The sequence below is a fragment of the Stenella coeruleoalba genome (genome assembly GCF_951394435.1).
Source record: "Stenella coeruleoalba genome assembly, chromosome: 3".
Taxonomy (NCBI): domain Eukaryota; kingdom Metazoa; phylum Chordata; class Mammalia; order Artiodactyla; family Delphinidae; genus Stenella; species Stenella coeruleoalba.
In genome coordinates this window covers 125,576,116-125,599,807 of record NC_137148.1, presented here as the reverse complement: position 1 = coordinate 125,599,807, position 23,692 = coordinate 125,576,116, and the positions used below count along the sequence as shown (strand labels likewise).

Genomic DNA, 23,692 nt, shown 5'->3' with positions numbered 1-23,692 from the left:
CAGACCCCACTTACTAAGGGCTCAGCCCCACGAGACTGGCTTCCTTTCAGACACCAATGGCAAGTCCATGTTGCCTGTGCTTCTGATTGACTAGCTATAAATTGGATGCTCCCATGACCACCTCCTTGGGTTCGATTAGTTTGTTAGAGTGGGTCACAGAACTCAGAGAAATGTTTACTTACATTACCAGTTTATTACAAAGGTTATTATAAAGAATACAGAAGAACGGCCAAACAGGTACATAGGGTAAGGCCAGAAGGGCCCTGAAAGCAGGGGCTTCCATCCCCATGGGACTGGGATGTATTCACCAACCCTGAACCTTATTAAATCTCATTGTTCAAGAGCTTTTATAAAACTTAATCTGCAGCTCCTCCCAACCCTTTCCAAGAGGCCAGCAGGTGGGGGTGAAAGTCCCATCCCTCTATTCACTTGGTCTTTCTGGTGACCAGCCCTACCCAAACCCACCTAGGGACCCTAACCTAAGTCGCCCTATATCACCTCATTAGCGTAAATCCAAAGGGGGGCTTCTTGGGAAGGATAAGACACTCCTGTCACTCAGGAAATTTCAAGAGTTTTAGGAGCTCTGTGTGAGGAACCAGGGACAAAAACCAAATATATTTCATATTCTACCACAGAGGTAAATCCCTATTTCACTCTTATAGCAAATAAATTCTAGATGAATCAAGGATTTTAAAATAATGAGAAAACAAACTAAAAATATGGAGAGAGGAAGAAAGCACGGGAGAATTCAAAAGAGTAAGCTTTTCTAAGTGTGACATAAAATTCAAGACATGAATAGATCGATAAATTTGACTACATAAAAATTAGAGATTTCTGCACAACACACACAAGAACACATAGCTAAAGTCAGAATGCAAATGACACACTGGGGGAAAATATGTGCAACACTTCTGACAGAAAAAGAGCTAATTTCCTTAGTAGTGTTAATACAATTCAAGAAAAAGCCTAATCCCACAGAAAAAAGAGCAAACGGCATGAATAGATATAACCCAGAAAAGGAATTACAGTGGGATGTAAACATATGAATAGATGATGACCTTACCCATAGTGAAAGAAATGCAAAATAAAAGTACCTCGAGATATAATTGTTCATCCCTCTTACTGGCAAAGATTAAATGTTTGCTAACACATGGTGTTGGGCAGAGTGAGGGGCAACAGGCAATCCTATTCACTGTGGTGGGAGTGTAAATAGGTGCAAATTTTTGTTTTGTTTGTGTGTGTGTGTGTGTGTGTGTGTGTGTGTGTGTGTTTTAAAGTTTGCTTATCTTTGATCTTAGTTTCCCGACCAGGGATTGAACCCGGGCCATGGCAATGAGAGCGCTGAGTCCCAACCACTGGACCACCAGGGAACTCCCCAGTAGGGACAGTTTTACGGAGGGCAATGCCTATCAAAATTGTAACCGGCCATATTCTTTGACCCAGCAATCCCACATCTAGGATTTACCCTCCAGATTTTCTCCCACATGTGCTTCAAGGAGTATGCACAAAGTTATTCATTGCAGCATTATTCGTAATCACAAAAAATATTGAAAAAACCTTAAATAACCATCATGGGGCACCAGGTTAAATACATTATGGTATTTTCACACAACGCAATGTCATGCAGACTTTACAAAGAAATGATATTAAGGGTTTCAAAAAATTTTGAAAAGCCAGAGGCAGGACTTCTTCCATCACTGTAAAGCCAAGGTAGTCTTAAGCGGCAGTCTTCACTGAGCACACATACCCCTCCCAAAGCCTTCCAAGACAAATATAGGCTTGGATAGCCGCAAGGGAATCAGTGTTCTCTCTCTTCACATTATCTTCTGGAGAAAGCACAGTAGGTGAGGCATGGTCAGTTCCTCACTCTTCTCCCATGTTACAAAATAAAGGCAAACTCACCCTTTTTTGAAGTCTATGGTGCAAAGACCTCTGGGGCATCATACAGAGGGACAATAAATACTGGTGTCCTCAAAGCTTCTTTTAATCGTGGCATTATAAACCCAAGGGAGGGCTTCTGATAGATAAATTTGGAAGAATTTAAAGAATGGAATGACATTGTGACAAAACTCCTTCCATTCCCAGGGTTTCTAATTATTGCATCTGATCAGTCTTGCAATAAGAAGTATTCATTCATTAACTGATTTTTTTTTCTTTTTGGCCGCACCACACGACTTGCGGGATCTTATCCCCAACCTGGGATTGAACCCGTGCCCTCAGCAGTGAAAGCGCAGAGTCCTAACCACTGAACCGCCAGGGAATTCCCAATTTGTTAACTGATTTTTAAAAAATAGTCCCATCCTATCTCATCAATAGATGAATTTCCAAAAATATTTGAGTGTTTAATAATTTCTAAAAATAGGTAATATATTTTATTGTATTGGTTAAGCGTGTAATAATAATTACTCAATCCAAAAGAAAAGTTTTCAACACTTGGAGACCTATGGTCAAAGACAGCATTGTTTAGTTATATAATTTCAACTAATGGACATATTTGGTTGCAGATAAGTATGAAAGGGTAATCAATACATTTCATATATATGTTTTTGAATGTCTGTGATATGTATACAGTTATACACATATATACATACATACATACACACACACACACACACACACACACACACACACAAAACATTAGGATAAAAATCTGTGGGGGAAGTCAACTGGAAATACAAGTTTATGAAGTAAAGGAAGAATGCAAAATTCCAGACTTTTTTTTTAATTGAAGTATATAGTTGATGTACAACATTAATATGTTACAGGTGTACAATATGGTGGTTCACAATTTTTAAAGGTTATACTCCATTTATAGTTATTATAAATTATTGGCTATATTCCCTGTGTTGTACAAGATATCCTATAGCTTATTTTTCACATAGTAGTTTGTACCTCTTAATTCCCTACCTTTATATCGCCTCTCCCCACTTCCCTCTTCCTACTGGTAACCACTATATCTCCAGCTTGTTCTTCATATCTGTGAGTCTGCTTCTTTTTTTTATCACATTCACTAGTTCGTTGTTTTTTTTAGATTCCACATTTAAGTGACATCATACAATATTTCCCTTTCTCTGACTGATTTCACTTAGCATAATACTGTCCAAGTCCATCTATGTTGCTGCACATGGCAAAATTTCTTCATTTTATGGCTGAGTAATATTCCCTTGTATATACATACCACATCTTCTTTATCCATTCATCTGTCGACAGACACTTAGGTTGCTTCAATACCTTGGCAATTGTAAATAATGCTGCTATGAACATTGGGGTGCATGTATCTTTTCAAATTACTGTTTTTGTTTTTTTTGAATATATACCCAGGAGTGGAATTGCTGGGTCATATGGTAGTTCTATTTTTAGTTTTTTGAGAAACTTTCATACTGTTTTCCACAGTGGCTGCACCAATTTACATTCCCACCAGCAGTGTACGAGAGTTCCCTTTTCTCCACACCCTCACCAACGTTTATTATTTGTGTTTCGTTTTGTTTTGTTTTTTTATGATAGCCATTCTGACAGGTGTGAGGTGATATCTCATCGTGGTTTTGACTTGCAGCTCCCTGATGATTAGCAATGTTGAGCATCTTTCCATGTGCCTATTGGCCATCTGCATTTCCTCTTGGGAAAAATGTCTATTCAGTTCTTCTGCCCATTTTTTTTTTTCCATGGCACGCGGGCCTCTCACTGCTGTGGCCTCTCCCGCTGCGGAGCACAGGCTCCGGACACGCAGGCTCAGCGGCCATGGCTCACGGGCCCAGCTGCTCCGCGGCATGTAGGATCCTCCCAGACCTGGGCACGAACCCGTGTCCCCTGCATCAGCAGGCGGACTCTCAACCACTGCACCACCAGGGAAGCCCATTCTGCCCATTTTTTAATCAGGATATTTTGTTTTGTTTTGTTTAGGTTGTTTATTTTTTTGATGTTGAATTGTATGAACTGTTTTACATTTTTGGATATTAACCCCTTATTGGTCATATCAATTGCAAATATTTTCTCCCATTCTATAGGTTGTCTTTTTGGTTTGTCAACGGTTTCCTTTGCTGTGAAAAAGCTTTTAAGTTTAATTAGGTCTCATTTGTTTATTTATTTTTAATATTTTTTTTAAATTTTATTTATTTATTTTTGGCTGCATTGGATCTTCGCTGCTGTGCGCGGGCCCACTCCAGCTGCGGAGAGTGGGGGCCACTCCTTGCCATGATACCTGGGCCTCTCACTGCGGTGGCCTCTCCCGTTGCAGAGCACGGGCTCCAGAGCGCAGGCTCAGTAGCTGTGGCACATGGGCTCAGCAACTGTGGCTCACGGGCTCCAGAGCGCACGTTCAGCAGCTGTGGAGCTCAGGCCCAGCTGCTCCCGGCATGTGGGATCCTCCCAGACCAGGGCTTGAACCAGCGGCCCCTCCATTGGCAGGCAGATTCCCAACCACTGCGCCACAAGGGAAGCCCCATTTGTTTATTTTTTGCTTTTATTTCCTTTGCTTTAGAAGACCAATCCAAATATATATATATTGCTACAATTTATGTCAAAGAGTGTTTTGCCTATACTTTCCTCTAGAAGTTTTATGGTTTCTGATCCTACATTTCAGTCTTTAAAATTCCAGACTCTTAAAGAAAAGCTTGTCTCTTTGTTTTTAAATGGGTGATGTGCTGATGGTTGATATGAAAATGCTATGCTATTTAGATTCCTTTATACTTAAAGAATGATGTAATCATTTTAATAGCAAGATGTCAACTTAAAAATGTACAAGAAGGTAAACATTCTTCAGAATTCTTCAGCTAGGCACTCAGTGAAAAATGTTGAAGATCTATAAAGCAGTGTTCTCAATCTTAACACTATTGACATTTGGGGACAACAACTCTTTGTTATAGGGGCTATTCTGTGCATTTTAAGATTTCACTTAGTAGATGAAATCCCTGGTCTCTGCTCACTAGAAGCCAGTAGCAGCCCCTGGTTTCTGCTCACTAGATACCAGTAGCAGCCCCTCCTCCCCAGTTGTGACAAGCAAAAATATCTCCAGGCATTGCCAAATATCCCTGGGGGGCAAAAACTGCACCTGGTTGAAAACCACTGCTGTAAAGCAGTCTTGGAGTTGGTCCATCGATTAGGAGATTAGACACATAATTAGAGCTGCTTCATACCTGGGTACATTGTACCTGTTACACACTTGTGCTTTGGCACCAGAGAGTCTGGGTTCAAGTCTCAGCTCTCTCACTTTTTGTTGTTTGACCTTGAGTAGTTTACTTCACCTCTCCGTGCCTCAGTTTTCTCATCTGCTAAAAGAGGATACTGGTAGTACCTACCTTATGGATTATGACAGGGGCTGAGCTGAGACACGTGGAATGCTGTGCAGCGTTGCTCACGGCAGGTACGGTGTTAGGCTCTTCCTGTGGTATAAATAGACATATATTTGGCCTTTGTCCCCATTTCCTGACACTGAGCTCTAAAACCCTTGATAGCAGTAAGAGTCATAGGCTTGGCAGGAGTGTCTTTTGTTCTAATGAAGCAACTCTTGGTGGGACCCCAGAGGGCTTCAGGGTAGGGGCTGATCACCAGAAAGATGAAGCCTTGATTAGAAGCTTGGAACTTTCAGCCCCAGCCCAACCTCTGGGGAGGGGAAAGGACTGGAGACTAAATTAGTTACCAACGGCCAGTGATTTAATAAATCATGCTTATGTAGTAAGAATGCCATTAAAAACCTCTGAACAACAGAGTTCAAAGAGCTACTAGGTCAGTGAACACATCTACGTGCTGGGAGGGTGACACGTCTGAAAAGGGCATGGAAGCTCTGTCGGCACCCCCGACCCCATACCTTCTCCTATGCATCTCTTCCACTTGGCTATTCCTGAGTTATATCCTGTATGATAAGAGTTTTCTGAAGTTTTATGAGCTGTCCTAGCAAATTTTTGAATCTGGGGCCTGTGGGAACCCCCTGACTCTGTAGTCAAGTCAGAAGTGTGGGTAACCTGGGAACCTGATACTTGCAGCTGACTTCTGAGGCGAGGGTAGGCTTGGGGGACTAAGCCCTCAAACCTGTGAAGTCTGACGCTAGTGTCAGAAGTGAACTGTATTGGGACTTCCCTGGTGGTCCAGTGTCTAAGACTCCGTGCTCCCAATGCAGGGGGCCCAGGTTCGATCCCTGGTCAGAGAACTAGATCCCACATGCCGCAACTAAGAGTTCGCATACCGCAGCTAAAAGATCCCACGTGCTGCAACTAAGACCCAGAGCGGCCAAATAAATTAAAAAAAAAAAAAAAGAAGTGAATTGTACTGAATGGAATTGAATCGAATCAGAGGACACCTAGTTGGTGACAGAATTGGTTGTTGTGAGGAAAAAACCCAACACCCCCCTCCTGTGCTCTGATTATCTTGGAGTGCTCACCTCAATCCTTGAGGCATCTTAAGCCGATTGACTTTTGTGAGTCTCCTGCATTGCCATCTCTTGGGTCACCCCACTTTAGTGTGTTTACTGTAGGACCAAGATGTTACAGTACCTCCAGAATCGGGGTGTGACTTTCACTCGTCATTAAACCCTTTACGTCTCCACCCAATTGCAGGTCTCACACTGGATAGTCTGACCAAACCATGCACTGGAAGGTTTCTGTGCATGGATCAGAGATCCTCTAGTGGTAGAATGTGAGGCCTGACACCTGCCACGAGCTCAGATGGCGATTACATTTTGAAATGGTTGGGAAAAAAAAAATCAAAAGAATAATATTTCCTAACAAATAAAAATGATAAGAAGTCAAATTTTAGTACCCGTAAATAAAATGGTATTCTTGTATGGAGGGCCACACTGACTTTTGTGGGTCACAGGCACTTTTGCCTTCATGGCTTCTTCCTCCATTTAAATATGTAAATAAAAATCATATTTTATGACTGGGTTGGTATAAAGACAAATATAATCCAGGCTGAAGTCATTCATTATTCATAAATTTACTATTACTATATTCTTTTTTTAAAAGAAATTAAGATTTAAATATTTTCATGGGCCCCTAAAAGTATCCTGAACCCTAGGCACTGCCTAAGAGATAAGTGACCCTGTCTTTTTTTTTTTTACTGAGCAGCCCGTCCTCCCCTCCCCCATCCATCCTTCCATCCATTCATCGATCTAGGAATGAATATTAAGAATTTAGAAACAGCCCCTTGCCCTCTGACATGGTCCACACTCTGTCTGTGGACTCTCTCTCCCAGGGCCACTCTCACCTTTTGAGATGGACCGCATTCCATCTACGGAATGTGTACCTCTCTAAATAAATCCACTTCTTATCTATCACTTTGTTTCCCACTGAATTCTTTCTGCCACGAGACATAAAGAACCTGAGCTTCAGTAAGTCTTGACACCAGGAACTAAGGCCCCCACCCAGGCGAAGGATGGAATGATGATGTGGACCCTCCTGACTTCAACTAAAGCTTGGTCTCTGTCTACCTTCGCCCCGATTCTATGCTGAATTCTCCTCTGCTTAAGCCTTCTCATGTACCCTGAGTTTGCACATGCACCCTTAGTTTAAAACTTCCCCCATTTTGCAGTTGGGGGAGACACTACTTTGGGAAAAGATCCCTGGTGTTCTCCTTACTTGCTGCAAGTAATAAATCCTTCCTTCTCCCCCACAGCCCCCCTCCAAAAAAAGAATTTAGAAACACTGTTTGTGCTTGAATCCAAAAGGCGACCACTGTGCTAAACACATGCTTCTAATATACATCCGCAACGAATGAAACAGTGGCCAAGATTCTCAAAATCCTTAAGCACTCTCCTCAAGCAGCTGTGGTCAAGCAGCAATTAAGGGCCACTTTAAACCCAATGAGCTCATCAAGGCTCCAACCTCAGCTGCTCTCTGACGTTAGGCACTCACTGTGTTCAAGAGAGTGGAGCTTTGGGAAGGATTGGACGGAAAGTATGAAAACCACAAAGACACCGAAAACACTGCAAACCCAAACTCATCAATCCCCAGCAAGGTGGGGCTAATGGATTAAGAGTTGTTTCAGTGGTAAATGCCTCCAGGGCGGCACTCCTACATCCTAAATCCTCCGAATCTATGTGGGGCCTGGCAGGCAGTAAGCGCTCAGCGAAGTGTGCTTGGTGAGTGAACAGCCTCCAGCCCCTCTCAAGCCCCGGGCCACGCAGCTCAGGCCGCACCGCTCACCTACCCAGTCACCTTTCCGGAGACTGGATGCCAGGCGCCAACTGACCTTGTCTTGACTTATCTATGGCTGCTTTCGCATCGCGATGATGAAACTGAGTAGCTGCTATCGAGCCTACCTGCTCTGCAAAACCTAAAATATTTACTATCTGGCCCTTTACAGAAAAAGTTCGCCAGCTCCTGGGTTAGTGTTTTACAGATGAAAAAAGTGAGGCCCAGAGAGACAAAGTGACTTACCTAGTGTCACACGGGCATTCGTGGAACATCAAGGACTGGAATCCAAGTCAACCCACCCCTCTCCCGGACACCCACAGATTTCTCAGGCTCCCTTCAAACTTTCCCCGCGGGCTACAGCCTCCAGTCCAGGTGTAATTCCAAGAAGAAACTGAATGCCTCTCAAGGGTGGCTGGGATGCTTTCAGGGGTCAGCCAAGGGTCAGGGAGAAGCACCGCTGAGCATCCCAGCTGTGGGGAAGTAACGTTTGCTTTGGGCCAGGTGAGCGGGAGCCCATCCTGGTCATTGTGATGAAGGTAGTAACGATGAAGATGAGGACCATAGGGCACTTATAAAATCATCTTATGTGACGGTCACAGTAACCCCTAGGACAGATAAATTGCATTGAACCCTGTGAAATTGCTGACTTACGACAGTTTTTGACCCACAAAATCAGAATTTCATATGATCCAACCTAATATGCTTATCTCATTTCACCAAAGAACAGAGAAAGACTCAAAGACATTAAGTCACTTGCCCTAGATATGGCAAGTAAGGACAAGAGTGAGAATCTAACTGCTCTAATTCCAAAGCCTTGTACAGAGTTTTATACTGTTCTCCCATTCAACTCCACCCCCTCCTCTCACTGACTCTCCCCTACCTTGGGGCTAAGGTTCAAATTTCTCAGCAAGTCTTCATGACTTACTCTCACTCTCTTCTGCATAATAACCCTATTGTCCTTTACTCTCTTTCACCCTAAAATCTTCCTCTTCCTCACTTTGCATGTCTAATCTATCCCCAAACCCTGTTGAGTTTACTTCTTAAATGCCTTGTCTATCTGGACACTTCCTTTTATTGCCACGTCCATCTCTTGTCTGGATCCTGAAATGGCTTCCAAACTGGGCTCCCGGCTGGCATTCCTGTGCCCTCCGTACCGAAGCCACTATGTTCTCTGTAAGATGCAAATATGACCCCTTCCACTCTTCAGTGGCTTTTCCCGCTGCTCTTAGCATAAAGATATCCCCTCACCGCAGCCTGGGTTCTGTGGGTCTGCCCTGCTTATCTCTTGGGTCCCCTCTCACCCCCTCTGCCACCTGCTCCCTGAGCTCTTCCTCCCTTCCAGCTCTTTGAGTGTGCCAGGCTTCCTTCCATCAGGGCCTTTGCACTAGATGTTCTCTCTGCCTGGAATGTGTTTTCCCACTGCCTTTGTCACCAAGTTCACTGCTATACTTCCAGCAGATATCAGCTCCAGGGCCACTTCCTCAGGGAAGCCCTCCCTGACCTCCCAGACTTAGGTCAGTTTCTCTTGTTACGTTATCTCCTAGAATAGGACTCCTTTCCTTCCGAGTATTCAGTTGTTTACACATTTACACATATTTGTGAGATACATGTGTGACTCCCCAACACCAGCTCTCTGAGAGCAGGGGTGCTGTGAACCAGCCCCTGCCTGACATCTGGCATGCATACACGTACAAGGATGGATAGATGAATGCTCCTACGGTCACCTGCTGGATGGCCCTCTGCCCTGTGGCAATGCCGTGTACCCTCCACCACGCCTCTGCCCACTATACCCTTTCTTCTCTCTCCTCCTGGAGAGCTCCTATGCACCCCTCAGGGCCCCGCCTCACTGTCACCTCTCCGAAGGCCCCTGCACCAGGCTAGTTGCTCTTACCTTTGGATTTTTATTTCTTTTTTTTTTTTTTTTGAGGTACGCGGGCCTCTCACCGCCGCGACCCCTCCCGTTGCAGAGCACAGGCTCCGGACACGCATGGCCCACGGGCCCAGCCGCTCCGAGGCATGTGGGATCCTCCCGGACAAGGGCACGAACCTGTGTCCCCTGCATCGGCAGGCGGACTCTCAACCACTGCGCCACCAGGGAAGCCCATGGATTTTTATTTCTTTGCACCTTGTACTTCTACCATCTATCCCACTTAGCATATTGTGATAACAGTTTTTGTGTTTTTCTTCCCCTCTATGTTCCTTAAGTGACTATGAGCTCCCTTCAGGCCTCTCTGGATCCCTCATGCATAGCATAGCATCTTGGCCTCGGAACACCTAAGGCAGTGGTGCTGAAGTGAATGTAATGCCTTGTCTTTAGAGCACGAGGCTTTGGATTGGCTTTTCTTGTGTCCAGGTGTGTCCCCCACGTCCCCTTCCCCACCACATCCCAGAACGTACCAAATCTCTATCTCTAAAACACTTAGTTGTTTCCTTAATTGCTGGGAGTGATTTTCACATGATTTCTCCAGCCAAGGAAAGTAAACCTCCAGTGCTCTCCTGAAGCCACACCTGTGGGCTTAAAATGTAGACACTGATGGGTAGCAGGGAACCGGTGACTCCTGGATTCACAGCCAAACATTCATTTGCTTAATGTGTGTGATGGTAAACATAGCGTCTACAACACAACATGAAGCATTAGGCATGTGTTCTGAAGTTATTACAAAGTATAAAGGGGTTTCTAAGAGATGTATGCATTCCTGAAAACTTACTTACTTAAAGATTTCTATGAGTTTTTGAGGGTTTACTTAATCAAAGATAGTTAAGGGCTTCCCTGGTGGCGCAGTGGTTGAGAGTCCGCCTGCCGAAACAGGGGACATGGGTTCATGCCCTGGTCTGGGATAGATCCCACATGCCGTGGAGCGGCTGGGCCCGTGAGCCATGGCCGCTGAGCCTGCGCGTCCGGAGCCTGTGCTCTGCAGCGGGAGAGGCCACAACAGTGAGAGGCCCGCGTACCGCAAAAAAAAAAAAAGGAGATAGTTAAACCTGTTAATATTTCATAACTCCTCAGGCCTCCCAGACCAGCTTATGTAACCTATGCCAGATACAGCTGGTAAATTGTAAAATCATCAAGCCACTAGTTAGGTTCAGAGCCCCAACCTTCTCCGACTATTCCCTTCCCAGCCCATGCCCATCATCTCACCAAGTCGGGTTGGCTCTACCACGTGAAGTAGACCCCATGCTCTTCCAGCCCGTGGGTATTGCTACAGGTCAGGCCCTCCTGCCATCCTGCCTGCATTGCTGCAGCGTCTTCCTTCCTTCCTTCCTTCCTTCCTTCCTTCCTTCCTTCCTTCCTTCTTCCCTCCCTTTCCTGTCTGCTCCATCCTACAGGTGCTGCCAAGCAGCTCTGATGAGGTCATGACCTGGCCTTGAACCTTCAAAAGCTCTTTCTGCTTATTGGATACACCTACACTTAATTCCAGCATGGAATTAAGGCCCATAGTACATGGCCCCGGCATTCCCATCCCAGATGCTCATGCCACTACACCCCGACTCTGAAATACATTCTCAAATTGGCCCCTTTCTCCAATTATTTTCCCATGTTCCCTCCCTTCTGTCTTATATTGTACCTACCTATGTAATAATACCTGTCTTACCTTCCTATTATTGTGAAACTCCTTTAAGAATTTATCCTTTAGAGACTTCCCTGGTGGCACAGTGGTTAGGAATCCACCTTCCAGTGGTTAAGAATCACCTGCCAATGCAGGGGACATGGGTTCGAGCCCTGGTCCGGGAAGATCCCACATGCCACAGAGGGACTAAGCCCGTGTGCCACAAATACTGAGCCTGTGCTCTAGAGCCCGCGAGCCACAACTACTGAGGCCATGTGCCATAACTACTGAAGCCCGTGTGCCTAGAGCCTGTGCTCTGCAACAAGTGAAGCCACCACAATGAGAAGCCTGTGCACCGCAACAAAGAGTAGCCCCTGCTCACCGCAACTAGAGAAAGCCCGTGCACAGCAACAAAGACCCAACACAGCCATAAATAAATAAATAAATAATAAAATAAATTTATTAAAAAGAAAAAGAATCCACCTGCCAATGCAGGGGACAGTTTCGAGCCCTGGTCTGGGAAGATCACACATGCCACAGAGCGACTAAGCCTGTGTGCCCCATCTACTGAACCTGTGCTCTAGAGCCCACAAGCCACAACTACTGAGCCTGCGTGCCACAACTACTGAAGCCCGTGTGCCTAGAGCCCATGCTCTGCTACAAGAGAAGCCATCGCAATGAGAAGCGCGCACACCACAACGAAGAGTAGCTCCTGCTTGCCACAACTAGAGAAAGCCTGCACGCAGCAACGAAGACCCCACGCAGCCAAAAAAAAAAAAAAAAAAGAAATCAAAATATTAAAAAAAAAAGAGTTTATCTTTTAACCCTTTCTTTCTTTCCTCAATCCCTTCCTCTACTTCTTAACGTAAGGCTTCCTCACAATGACCAGGGTCGCCCTTCTCCCTGCATCATGTATTACTCAATGGGGCAAAAAGCGGTTCTTGGGAGAGGAGTAAAACATCTTAGACATTACAATGGTCTGTGGCCCTCCAAACAGATATACAGTATGTCTGTGCTATTAAAATTTCATGGTACAGCGATTATAGGAAAAATGTCTAATAAAAAAGCTCTTTGACAGTGGAGCAGGGAGGATGATGAGAAAAAGGTTGAGAAACATTGTTCTATATTAGACAGGAGAGAAGGAACTTCGAGGATGTGATGGGATTTAAATGAAATTGATGTCTATAAAATGCCTAGAACAGTGTGTGGCACATAATAGAAACCCAATATATGTTCCTGATCATCGCCAGTGTTTATTATGCACATACTATATCCAGGCACCATGCTAAGATTTTTCACACATTATCTCATTTAATCTTGTACCCACTCCATGAGGGCCGTACCATTATTATTACAGATGGGAAACTGAGGCATAGAGAAGTTGGTTTAATTGCTCAATGTCAAACTCCTGGTAACTGACAGAGGCAGGATTTAAACCTCTATTTGATTTCAAAACCTGACCTTCAGATGCAATGGGGAAGTGACCCCTCTTCTCACCATGGGATGAGGTCACCTACTAGTAGGGGCAGAGGAAGGAGAGATAGATGGAATTAACCAGATATACAGCCATGACTGGCTCCGGACTGATGGATGGCGTGCTTGTGTGCAGGGCCATGATGATGACCGCCTGTGATCTCTCAGCCATCACCAAGCCTTGGGAGGTGCAGAGCAAGGTATGCACTCCTCCTGACCCGAGAGAAGGAGCATCCCAGTACTGGTGACAGCAGCTAATGTGGCTTGGATTCTCCAGCTCCTGAGGCAGCCCACCTTTGCTCCATCCTCCTCTCCCACGACATGGCAATCACCTGAGGACCTCTCCCAGGATGACATAAAGCAGGGTGGCAGGGCAGGAGTGGGGTTTATGTCTTCGCTGAGCTGGAAACCCACGTGGGATGCGAGCAGGGGTAGGAGGATTGGGGCTGGGGCTTGACTCCATGGCGGGTGTCTGCCTGTTGCAGGTGGCGCTACTGGTTGCTGCCGAATTCTGGGAACAAGGTGACCTGGAGCGCACGGTGCTGCAACAGAATCCCATTGTGAGTAGAGAAGGGACTTCAGCCTGATACTGGGCATGTGATCTCATCCTGGTGGAGAGCAGTGACCTCGCCGTGATGGACAGATGTGCCTCCTCACCCTTGACACAGGGATGTGTGACCTTACCACAGAGATGACCTTTCCTTAATGCAGTGGTTCTCAAAGTATGGCCCCTGCAGACCACCATCAACCTCGTTACTTGGGAACATATTACAGATGCAAATCCACAGACCCACCCTGGACCTGCCTGAACAGAAACTCTGGGGGTGGGCCAGCAATGTGCTCTCTCCTAAAGTTTGAGGACCCTGCTTTAAGCTATGTGTCCTTAGCACACTCAGCTAAGTAGAGATTGACAAGTGGACGCCAAAACTTAGATTTCCCTTTCAGTTCCGACAGTCTAGGAATCCACCTCCCCTGGCTCTGTTCTAACACCACAGACCATGCAAGGGGATGACCTGGTCAAGCTGAGAACCTACCGACATTGAAAGTAAACTTGGCTGGAACTGTCAGCCGGCCCCCCACCAGACACAGGGAGACCAGTTAGAGGGTTTTTGTTTTGCAAGAATGTTTCATTGGTAGGGTGGGTCCCCTTGCTGCATCAGGCCAGGAGGAGCCCAGTGCAGTTAACTCTTTCTCCCCCCGCTGACAGCCCATGATGGACAGAAACAAGGCGGACGAACTCCCCAAGCTTCAGGTCGGCTTCATTGACTTCGTTTGCACCTTTGTCTACAAGGTAAGTCCTTTGCTTTCAAAGGCCCAACAAGATGTCTTTGATGAGCCCGGGATTCCCAAATGACATTAGGAATAAAAAACCCTGGCAAGTGACGAGTGATACTCTACAAAGCGCTTCTCACCTCCAATGGCATTTGGTCCTCAGGACAGCCCCGTAGGAGCTTGTGTGACTGCATACCCAGGCCAGAGCCCGGAGCTTCGTATATCCTAGTCGCTCAATAAATAGTTGCGGGACAAATGACATATCGTGTTTTCAGGCAGAGAAATGGGGAGCATAGCAGATACATGCCTTCCTAACTTCCCCAGCTTGTGGGAATATGACAGGTCACAGTTACTCAATTGCCAAAAGATAATCTGGAACTTCTCTTTGAGTTTTGGCTCAAAGTTAGTCCCTCTCTTGAGAAACCCACCACGCCCCAATCCATGTTATCTGTGCCACACCCCCCCTCTCATTTGTTATTTTTATTTTGGCCATGTTACATGAAGAGACAGAGGTCAGAGAGGAGAAATCACAGGGCCAGGTCACTGGAGTCAGCTAGAGACAGCATCAGGGCCGGGACGCCTGACCCCTAGTCTAGGGCTCTTTCTGCTGCATAAGCTGCAGCCCTTCTGCTCCCAGAGGGCGCACAAGCGCATCTCTGATATAACGCAGACTAACTGGGGTCCTCTGAGCAACAGGGCAGCATAGTTGACGCTCTCCACGACCATCAGTAATATATGAAACAACAAAGACTGGGCTGAGTGCTTTACGTGCATTTTCACAGCAACCCTATGAGGTGCTGTCCTGATTTCATGGTGTCCTGCCCAAGGTCACACAGCTGGTGGCAGAATCTAGATCTGAACCCAGGCAGCTCTGAGCACAGCTGGCTCTGGCTGAACTCCACAGTAGACCCTGGATTTGCCATCCTTACCTTGTGCAAATCTCCACCAATCTGCATCTCCATTTCTTCATCTAAAAATCTAGGAGTAATGAGTCTCATTTTCCCACCTCGCAGGAGTTTCTGAGGATCAGAGATAAAGCACTTCATAAACTGTCACGTGCTGTGCTCAAAGGCATTATTTTTATTCTTAGAGCTAAGAGACCTTAAGAATCCTCTTCCTATCCCGATTTCACTCAGCAAATATTGACTGTCTTTGTGCCCCAGACCCTGTACTAGGCCAAGGCCACCTCAATGAATGAGCAGAGTTGTCCCTGCCCTCTCCAGCTCACAGCTCCGGGGGCAGATTGGCAAAGGGAGTCATTACAGTGAAGTGAGCTGTAGGAAGAGAAGGTTTGGGGAGCTGCTAATAGAGGACCTGACTTACCTTGGGGATCAGAAGAGGCTTCCCCGAGGAAGTGATGTCTAAGTGGAGGCCTCAAGGGAAAAGAAGGGATAAGTTAGAGTGTTCCAGCAAAGGCAAGAGCTGGTATGAAGCCCACAGAAACTGACAGATTTGCAATGTCCGGAGGGTTCAAGTTGGTGAAGGGGGAGAGCACTGGGTCTGGAGAGCTTGAAAGCCTTGTGAAGGAGCTTGTGCTTCATCCTGAAAACCAGGGAGTGCCACAGGAGGGTTTCAAGCGGGAGCGGCATGGGACCTTGTGGCCAGAAGCCCTGCAGTGTCGTCACACACACCGCTGGGGACGGAAGCTGCAACGCGCCCGGGCAGCTCATTCCAGTGCAGACACGACCCACTGTGCTCCACCTGGAACCCGGACTCCAGGGCTCGACTCCTGCGCCAGAGGCTCTGTCTCTCTCTTCCAGGAATTCTCCCGGTTCCACGAGGAGATCACTCCCATGCTGGATGGGATCACCAACAACCGCAAGGAGTGGAAGGTGCTCGCTGACGAGTATGAAGCCAAGATGAAGATGCTGGAGGAGGAGAAGCAGAAAGGGCAGGCAGCCAACCAAGGTTTGTGGAAGGGGGAGGACGGAGAGCCCCTACGCCACACACACCGAGCTCTCATGGCGTGCCTGGCGGGGCCGCAAAGCCTCACACACGTGGACCTATTCGGGCCTCCCCACGACCTAGCTGTCCCCATTCTACGTATGAGAGCACTGAGGCCCGCAGAGGTGAAGTGTCATGGCCAAGTCACACTGTGAGCAGTAGCAGAGCCTGGTTCCCAAGACTGAGGCTCCCAGCAAGGATTCCCTGACTGCCCCCAACCAGTGTAGGACAGATTCCAATAATAAAGTGGTAGACATAGGGCCTCTGAAAGCCCTTGAGTTTGCAACTCTTGGTCCAAACCAGGTCAAAGGGAAAGCCTGCCACAGCCTCCTCTCATCTGGTGTGTTCTCTTTCTTGTCTGATTGCAGCAGCAGCCGCAGGAAATCAGCCTGGGGGAAAACCAGGCTCAGGTGGAGGCGCGCCTGCATCCAAGTCCTGCTGTGTCCAGTAGCGCAAGCGGGGATCCACGCCCAGACCGGCCCCACCCTTCACTGGAGGAGGGTACCCAAGCCAGTGGGAAACCACGCACCTGCTTGACAAGTCAGAGTTATAGGGTTTGAAGACCGAAGAAGAATTTAGTTTACATCTTCCCTAGTGGCTTTCAAGGCTCTTTTTGGCTGTGAGCACTTTTTATTGAGCTACAACCAACATTTTGCCTTTCATAGACTCAGTTAAACATTAGCGCCAGACTCACCTGCTTACCTAGAATCATTTTTGTTCTTATACTTTCATTTTATAGTACACAAATTTGCAATCATCCTCAGAAGTAGAGAACTGCACAATGCATCTCCACCTCCCCATCACCCAGATTCTAATATCGAGTTTTGCCACATTTGCTTCGTCTGTCCTTTTATATTTTTTTCATTTTTTTCTTAGCTGAAATATTTAAAAGCAAATTCCAGACATATCGTTTACTCCTCCATTATACATCTTTAAAGACATAGGGGCGTTTTCTAACATAACCACATCCTTATCACATGCAACTCACGAACCCCTAATATCCAGCTGTGGCAGATGCTGTGATGAGCTGCACAGACCCTTTACTGAAGACTTGTGTTCCCAGCAGTGATGAGCGCTGTCAGCAGACAGCCCTCGGCGTCAGCCGCTTCGGGGATTACCTCATCCGCAGGGAGACAGTTGCCCAAGGGTGGTGGCCTGCACCCAGTGACTGATCCATGCCAGGTGTTAAGGCCTGGTCACCTTGGCCCAACACAGGACAACTCCGCAGCAATAGCACACACATCCAAGACGGAAAGTCCTGGAAGATGCCACTCTTCACTGCTGTCACTGGGAGTAAGTGAGCAAAGGAAAATGTTTCAAGTTCACCCAAATATGGCACACAATTCAAGTTTTCCATATCCTCCGACCAGAAACCATTTCATAGTCGTCAGTTGGTGAGTGTCGCCTGAAACCAAAATGTCAAAATCTCTCTTTTAGCACATATATTTAGTGTGCTTGTGTGAAAAAGCGGATATACCAAAACGAGGGAGTCCTCGTTCACAAGGTGGTACCTATAGCTTCATAAGAGTCATACCGGCAAGAAGCCAGAATGGAACAATGTTATGTGAGGCGAGTCTGAATGGTTCATCACGATCCACAAAGAAGTGCTATGAAGAAAGGACTAGTGAGCTCGGAGAGTTTTGGAGTGAGGGGCACACCTGGACTGGGGTCTTCTCTGAGAGATGACGCTGCAGCTAGAATCCTTTTCCCAGTTAGTAGCCGGCGCGACCCTCAACGAGCACGTCGTAGGACCAATAAAGAAAGACACACCTGGGCAGGGCTGTAGGTGGTATTTTCTTTTTAATCTCCATAGTGTATTTGTTAAGTTTATTTATAAGCAGATCACTTCACTATTTACAGTACATGAGCATCGAGATTCTACAGTTTTTGTGATGTAAACAATTAACTCCACAGTGGGAGTTTGAGAAAAGAAGCCAGTTCTGAAGTATTTACAGACGTTAAAATAGAACTTTATACTCACGGAATAATAATACATAGAGCAATTTGGTTAAATTATCTAGGAAACTATAGAATCTGACAATGTACAAATACAGGAAAACAGTGTCTCATTTAGAAGGTAAGACAGATAAACCACACCAGAAATAAAATGGGGACAATGCCAACCATAATAATTAAAAGCAAAGAAGTTCTCTTCCTTTGCCCTCGGGGATAATGTATTTATATAAATAAGGACACAACCCAACAAAATGGAAAAAATATATAAAAAATCCTCTACCAATTAAAAAAAATAGCAAAACTAAAAACTTGATTCTCAATCATCAGCAGTGTCCTTTAAAAAATTAAATTTTAGCTTTCTATTATAAATAACAAAGCAGATGTGTCCCTCTGTGTAGGTGAAATTCTTGCACCTTTCTCAAGAAATGCATCAATGTAATTCCATACATACACACAAACACAGGCGTGCACACATGCATACACACACACAAACACACACACACAACCTTGCGCTCACACACCCCAGGCTGTAGTTACCTTGTTGAGCTTCCTAATAAATAATGCCCCCTACAGTAGTACCCCTGGGGATGCCCAAACCTCACAAGGTTAGCCATTCCCTGGTTTGACCCTGTCACAGAGCCAGGGAAAGCCCTGGCTTCCTATTGCTCAGAATTCTCTAGGCTGCATGGTCACACTAAGAGAAAAGGATTTGAGTCCAATATTTGGAAATGCTGGAAGGGACCATAGGGACCACCTTGCCCAGTCGATTAAGGCGAGCTACAGTCACTGTTTCTTTAGAAACCTGGGGTTGGGGAGAGGAATCTTGTGTTGGTTTCAACATTAGCAGCTGCCTCTGGAAGAAGCAGATGCTCCAAACCAATGCTAATCCCGTGGCACAAGTAGGTGAAGGGAGTGGGTGTGAATTTCCGGAGCAGACTGCCCTGGGCCAGACTTCTGGATGGCCATCTTCCCCAGAAACCATTTGGAAATCCAAGTGGTCCACTTCCCTGGTCCACTGACCACTCTGACCGCACACCCCTTGAGAGTTCCAACCTCTTTCCATTGGAATCAAAACATTCCTCCAGAAACAAAGTTGGGAGTAGTTTATGACTTTTTATTCCTAACACAAAAACATTTGACAAGATTTTTAAATACAAAACCAAACAAACAAAAAAAATCTATTTGGCTATTCGGTGGACCATACCAAAGGCCATGGCCAGGCCCCCCACAGAATCCTCACACTCAACCTCTTTGCTTGTCCCGAGGGTCCAGTGGGGGGCACAGAGCAGAGGTTCACTTAACAAGGTCAGCAGCTGCGCTGCCAGTATTGCAGTTACAGTAAACCCCTCCTGGGCACCTGGGCACAGGGTCCACTCCTGTCTCTGCTGCCAACAGGATAGCTAGTGTATTACTTCTCAGTCTGCGTGGCTGCTGCTGGGGCTTCTGACTGGTGTTACACTGTGCTCTAAACACACAGACAGTTTGCTCATGACCTTGCATTTCATTCCCAAAGTTGGTGTTGGACAGCAAGGTAGCCAAAAGGATTTATTTGCCTTCCATCTGGGTAGCTGGTAGATACAGTCTTTGGCCACTAGATGGCGGCTAGACGTTAATAAGGCAAAGTGCTGAGGTGGAAGATGACCAGTCCCTTCAAAAGTCACCCACGAGCAAGGCTGGCAAAGTGAAAAAGGAGGCTTGGAGGATCCTTTGACAAAATGTACAGCAGAGAGGGGGTTCTGCCTATAAAACATGTCTTTGAGACACTGTTGCACAGCCCAGGGAACGACCACCTACAAAACCCTATTTTCCGAACCCCCAGTTCGGGCAGTTGGATTTCTGTGCTGCTTCTGAACGTGCAAGGCATTCTGATGAAATGGAGTACCTAAACATCTGTCCCCCCGATCTTGAAGCCTCAGTCACCGCCGCTATAATGAAACAAAAAACAAAAGTTGCCCTAAACATATGCAGCGTGATCCACGCCTCCTGTTGCCCCATATGTTTTACAATCATTTGAAAGAAATGTGTGAAAAGTGCCTAAGTTAAGCTGTTTTGGAAAAACAAGTGTATTGCTAGTATTGTCTGTGAGCAATAGAGAAACAGCCAAGTGGTCACAACATTCGGACTGAAAGCTGCTCGGCGGCGAGGACAACGACGAGGCTCACGGGAGACTCGACATCGCCACCTAGCCAAGCTGGGGTTTACTTCTCACCACCCCATCAGAAACTATGGCTTAGATCTGTCCTGGGGAGCTGGCCTCCTCATATAAGGTAGCTCGGCCAGGACCAGGTGGGTCTGAATCCACCGCGGGTTGGTTACCTTGCAGAGAACTCTCACCCTGAATGTGAGCTGGGCAGTCAGAGAATGGAATTGGTTTCGTGGGTTAGTGATGGATTCCCGAGGCTCCAGGATGGGAATCTGAGTCTATCAGAGGTGAAAGGGACTTACTTTAGTGCTCATTCCATCCAATATTCCCATTTGTAAATGAGGAAACAGTGGCCCAAGACCACATAGCAAGCAAGAAACTCTGGGTTTCTCACTTTGAGATGGCTTATAGATAAACGATTTGCTCTGCAAACCCATTTCAATCAGCTGTGCTGTTTTCTTTTTTCTTTTTTTTTTTTACAGAAATAGGTACCGAGATTGAAAAGCACCACTCCATTTTTAGGGCCTCCAACAAAGAGGCCAGCAAAGGGCTGACCCTAGAATGGGCTCTCCTGTGGCTGATGTCTAGGAAGGCATCTCTGCTCCCTCCTCCCTCACCAGCCCCTTTCCTGATCCCCTGTTCCAATCCCTAGGAGAATGCCTCACACAGCCCAAGGAGATCCATATTCGCCAGTGTAGAAACACGGAGCCAGGCTGAGTGCTGTGGTTTTCTCAAAGTGCTTTTATTGGTTCCATGCAAAGGTAGCCTCTGCCTACTTTCCTGGACATTCTACAGCCGGCTCTCAGGGACCCTCCACCTCACGTCTGTTTTGGGCCAAGGGCATCGCTATGCATGAGGGTTTCCCAGCTCCCAAGCTCTCCCTCCATTTACCCCATACCCCTGGACCCGGCAGACAGCCCTGGAGCCCATCTATATGTGCAAATGTCTCAGGGACTTGGGGAACGGCTTAAACATATTGCACGTAAGCACAAACCGGTTTCCTTCTGCCCCAATGGGAAGGATCCCTCTTCTTTGGCCATTGAAACCATTAGGTTCACTTCATTTGCTACTGTACATTCAATTTCTTTCCTTGGTCATATCTGAGGACAACTGCTAAATCTCAAATGGTAAGAAAATACTGCAGTTTTGACATCAGTGAGTCAGATCAACAAATCCTTTGGGGTTGATTCTGCTTCACAGCTGGGATGTCCCATCTCTCAAGCTGCAGGCTCAGCTGTCATTTCAACTGAACCTAAGGCCTGGGATAGGGTTCCAAGCCATCCCTGCAGAAGGGCTGCACTGTCATGCCTTCCCTGCCCCCGCAGTACGTATATTGCATACACCTAGAAGAAATCGCTCTCCAAACATCAACAAGCACAGGCTTTAGGCGAGAACGATTTCTGATTGCATGTCTTCCCACATCAGGACCTGGGTACCGAGTCTTTGCAGCTTAGAGCGTTCTTCCCTTCCTCTTCCCACCCTGGAACCCCTGAAGCCCTGCCTCTCTGCTGGGCACATTTGACACGCAAAGCTGTGAGAACTCACAGCAGATGCAGACACCTGACTGGCGCTTTGGGTCTCAAAGCAGTGTTCTGGTTGGGGGGCAAGGTATGATGGGGGGGAAGGGGGTCACCGCCGTAGCTGCACTCCATCCACTCATATTCTTTACCTCTTTGATGCATTTTCCTTCGGTAACCAGAGCCCCCAGGAGTGAGGATTCTGATTCAGCCCGTACCGACTGAGGAAGGAGATGGAAGAATTCCACTTAGCGTTTAGATCGGACATATTTGGAAAACACCAGCACGGCACAGAGATGGACAGTACAACCTGCCTTGCGTGGGTGGCTACCAACACAGTCTACTGTAAGCTTTTATGGCAATCACATGTAAACATGATCAAGAGCAAATACTAGGACAGAGCTACAATGAGATGGTTGCCAATGGCAGCTGCTCCCTCTGGGTTACTCCTTAATTTGGTGGGAAAGAGACCAAGGTTGACTAGTTGTCTGGAGAGACCTTGGAGCCTCCTTGGTAAATAATACAGAGCACCGAATGAGTCTTCTGGATGGAGGTTGTCTGCAGGGTTGGTCAGTTTTAGAACTTGCAGCCTTTTATGTACGGGATGGAGAGAAGAAACTTCCTGATGCCTTTGGCAGGCACCCTCTCCCATCAGCGGGACCCAGCCCCCACCTTAGGCATATCACGTCCCAGTACTACACTCAAGAGCCAATGTCTAACTACCTTCAAGTGCCTTGTATTAATCTGAAGTGAAAGGGCAGCTTCAGCTGACCCAGAAGAGGGGACACATTTGTCCTTCACTAAAAGTCTGCATTTCTTTACCCTAAGGTACCATCTTCTCATGGTAGAATCTCTAGGCTAGTGTAATCAAGGAAGAAGCAAATAGGAGGGGCTTAGAGATCATCTAGTCTGACTCCTTCTGGCACACCAAGGCTTAGGGAGAGGAAGGGACTCTGTGACTTATGAAAGTCACAAAGATAGTTTTTGACAGAGCCAGGACTCAACCCAGTTCTCCAGACTCTGAATGCAGAGTTCCTTCCTACTTTTTCCACAGGATGAAATCTCAGTTTACTCCTTGGTGCAAATCAGGACTTAGGGGAGACAGCGGGTGGATTTAAATTCTATTCCATTCCATTCTATTCCATAACCATTTATTGTGTGCCTACTGTATGCTAGGCAGTGAACAGCTATCAAAGGAATTTAGAATGTGCAGGTCCGTGCTGTGGAAAGTCCCCTTTTGGTCCATCCTCCTAAACCCTGCCTTCCCCAAACATGTTCCTGCCCACGATTCCACTTGGCCCCCACCCCGAAATGGGATTGTGTCGGAGTAATATTGGGAGTCCTGTGCCAAGGAAGGGCTTTAGGGGAATCTTCTCTCATAGATCAGGGTTGGGCCAGCATGAAACCCACCACCATATAGTTCTGTATAACAGAAACCATTCAAAGATTAGACCAGAAGGTTAAACAGGTTAAACTCTGATCAGTTAGTAATGGCTGCTCGGAACTGTGTTGAGGATTCTAATAGCATGACCAAGCTCAGAGAACATGAGTACTGTGGTTGATTAGTTATATCTGCTACTGGCCGAGGACATGGGAGTAGTGGCCCATATGCCACTATGTATTTGCTAGATACCACCTTAGGAGAAGCTAAGACTATCAGACCTGGCAAGGACCTTAGAGATCAGCTTGCCTAATTCTCCCCCTCAGCCCATT

General features: G+C 46.5%; 1 protein-coding gene across 2 annotated transcripts in view; it reads left to right on the top strand.

Moving 5' to 3' along the window:
• The window catches only part of PDE6A (phosphodiesterase 6A), a gene marked incomplete at both ends in the record, with an annotated part of 68,572 nt that extends 51,758 nt beyond the window's left edge, over positions 1-16,814 (top strand). For both annotated transcript variants that reach the window (XM_079917449.1, XM_079917448.1), the window contains 5 exons: positions 13,284-13,347; positions 13,633-13,707; positions 14,355-14,438; positions 16,180-16,327; positions 16,735-16,814. In XM_079917449.1, coding sequence (XP_079773575.1) covers positions 13,284-13,347; positions 13,633-13,707; positions 14,355-14,438; positions 16,180-16,327; positions 16,735-16,814 — 451 coding nt within the window. The remainder of the gene's footprint in view (positions 1-13,283; positions 13,348-13,632; positions 13,708-14,354; positions 14,439-16,179; positions 16,328-16,734) is intronic.
• Between the last annotated feature and the right edge of the window lie 6,878 nt (positions 16,815-23,692).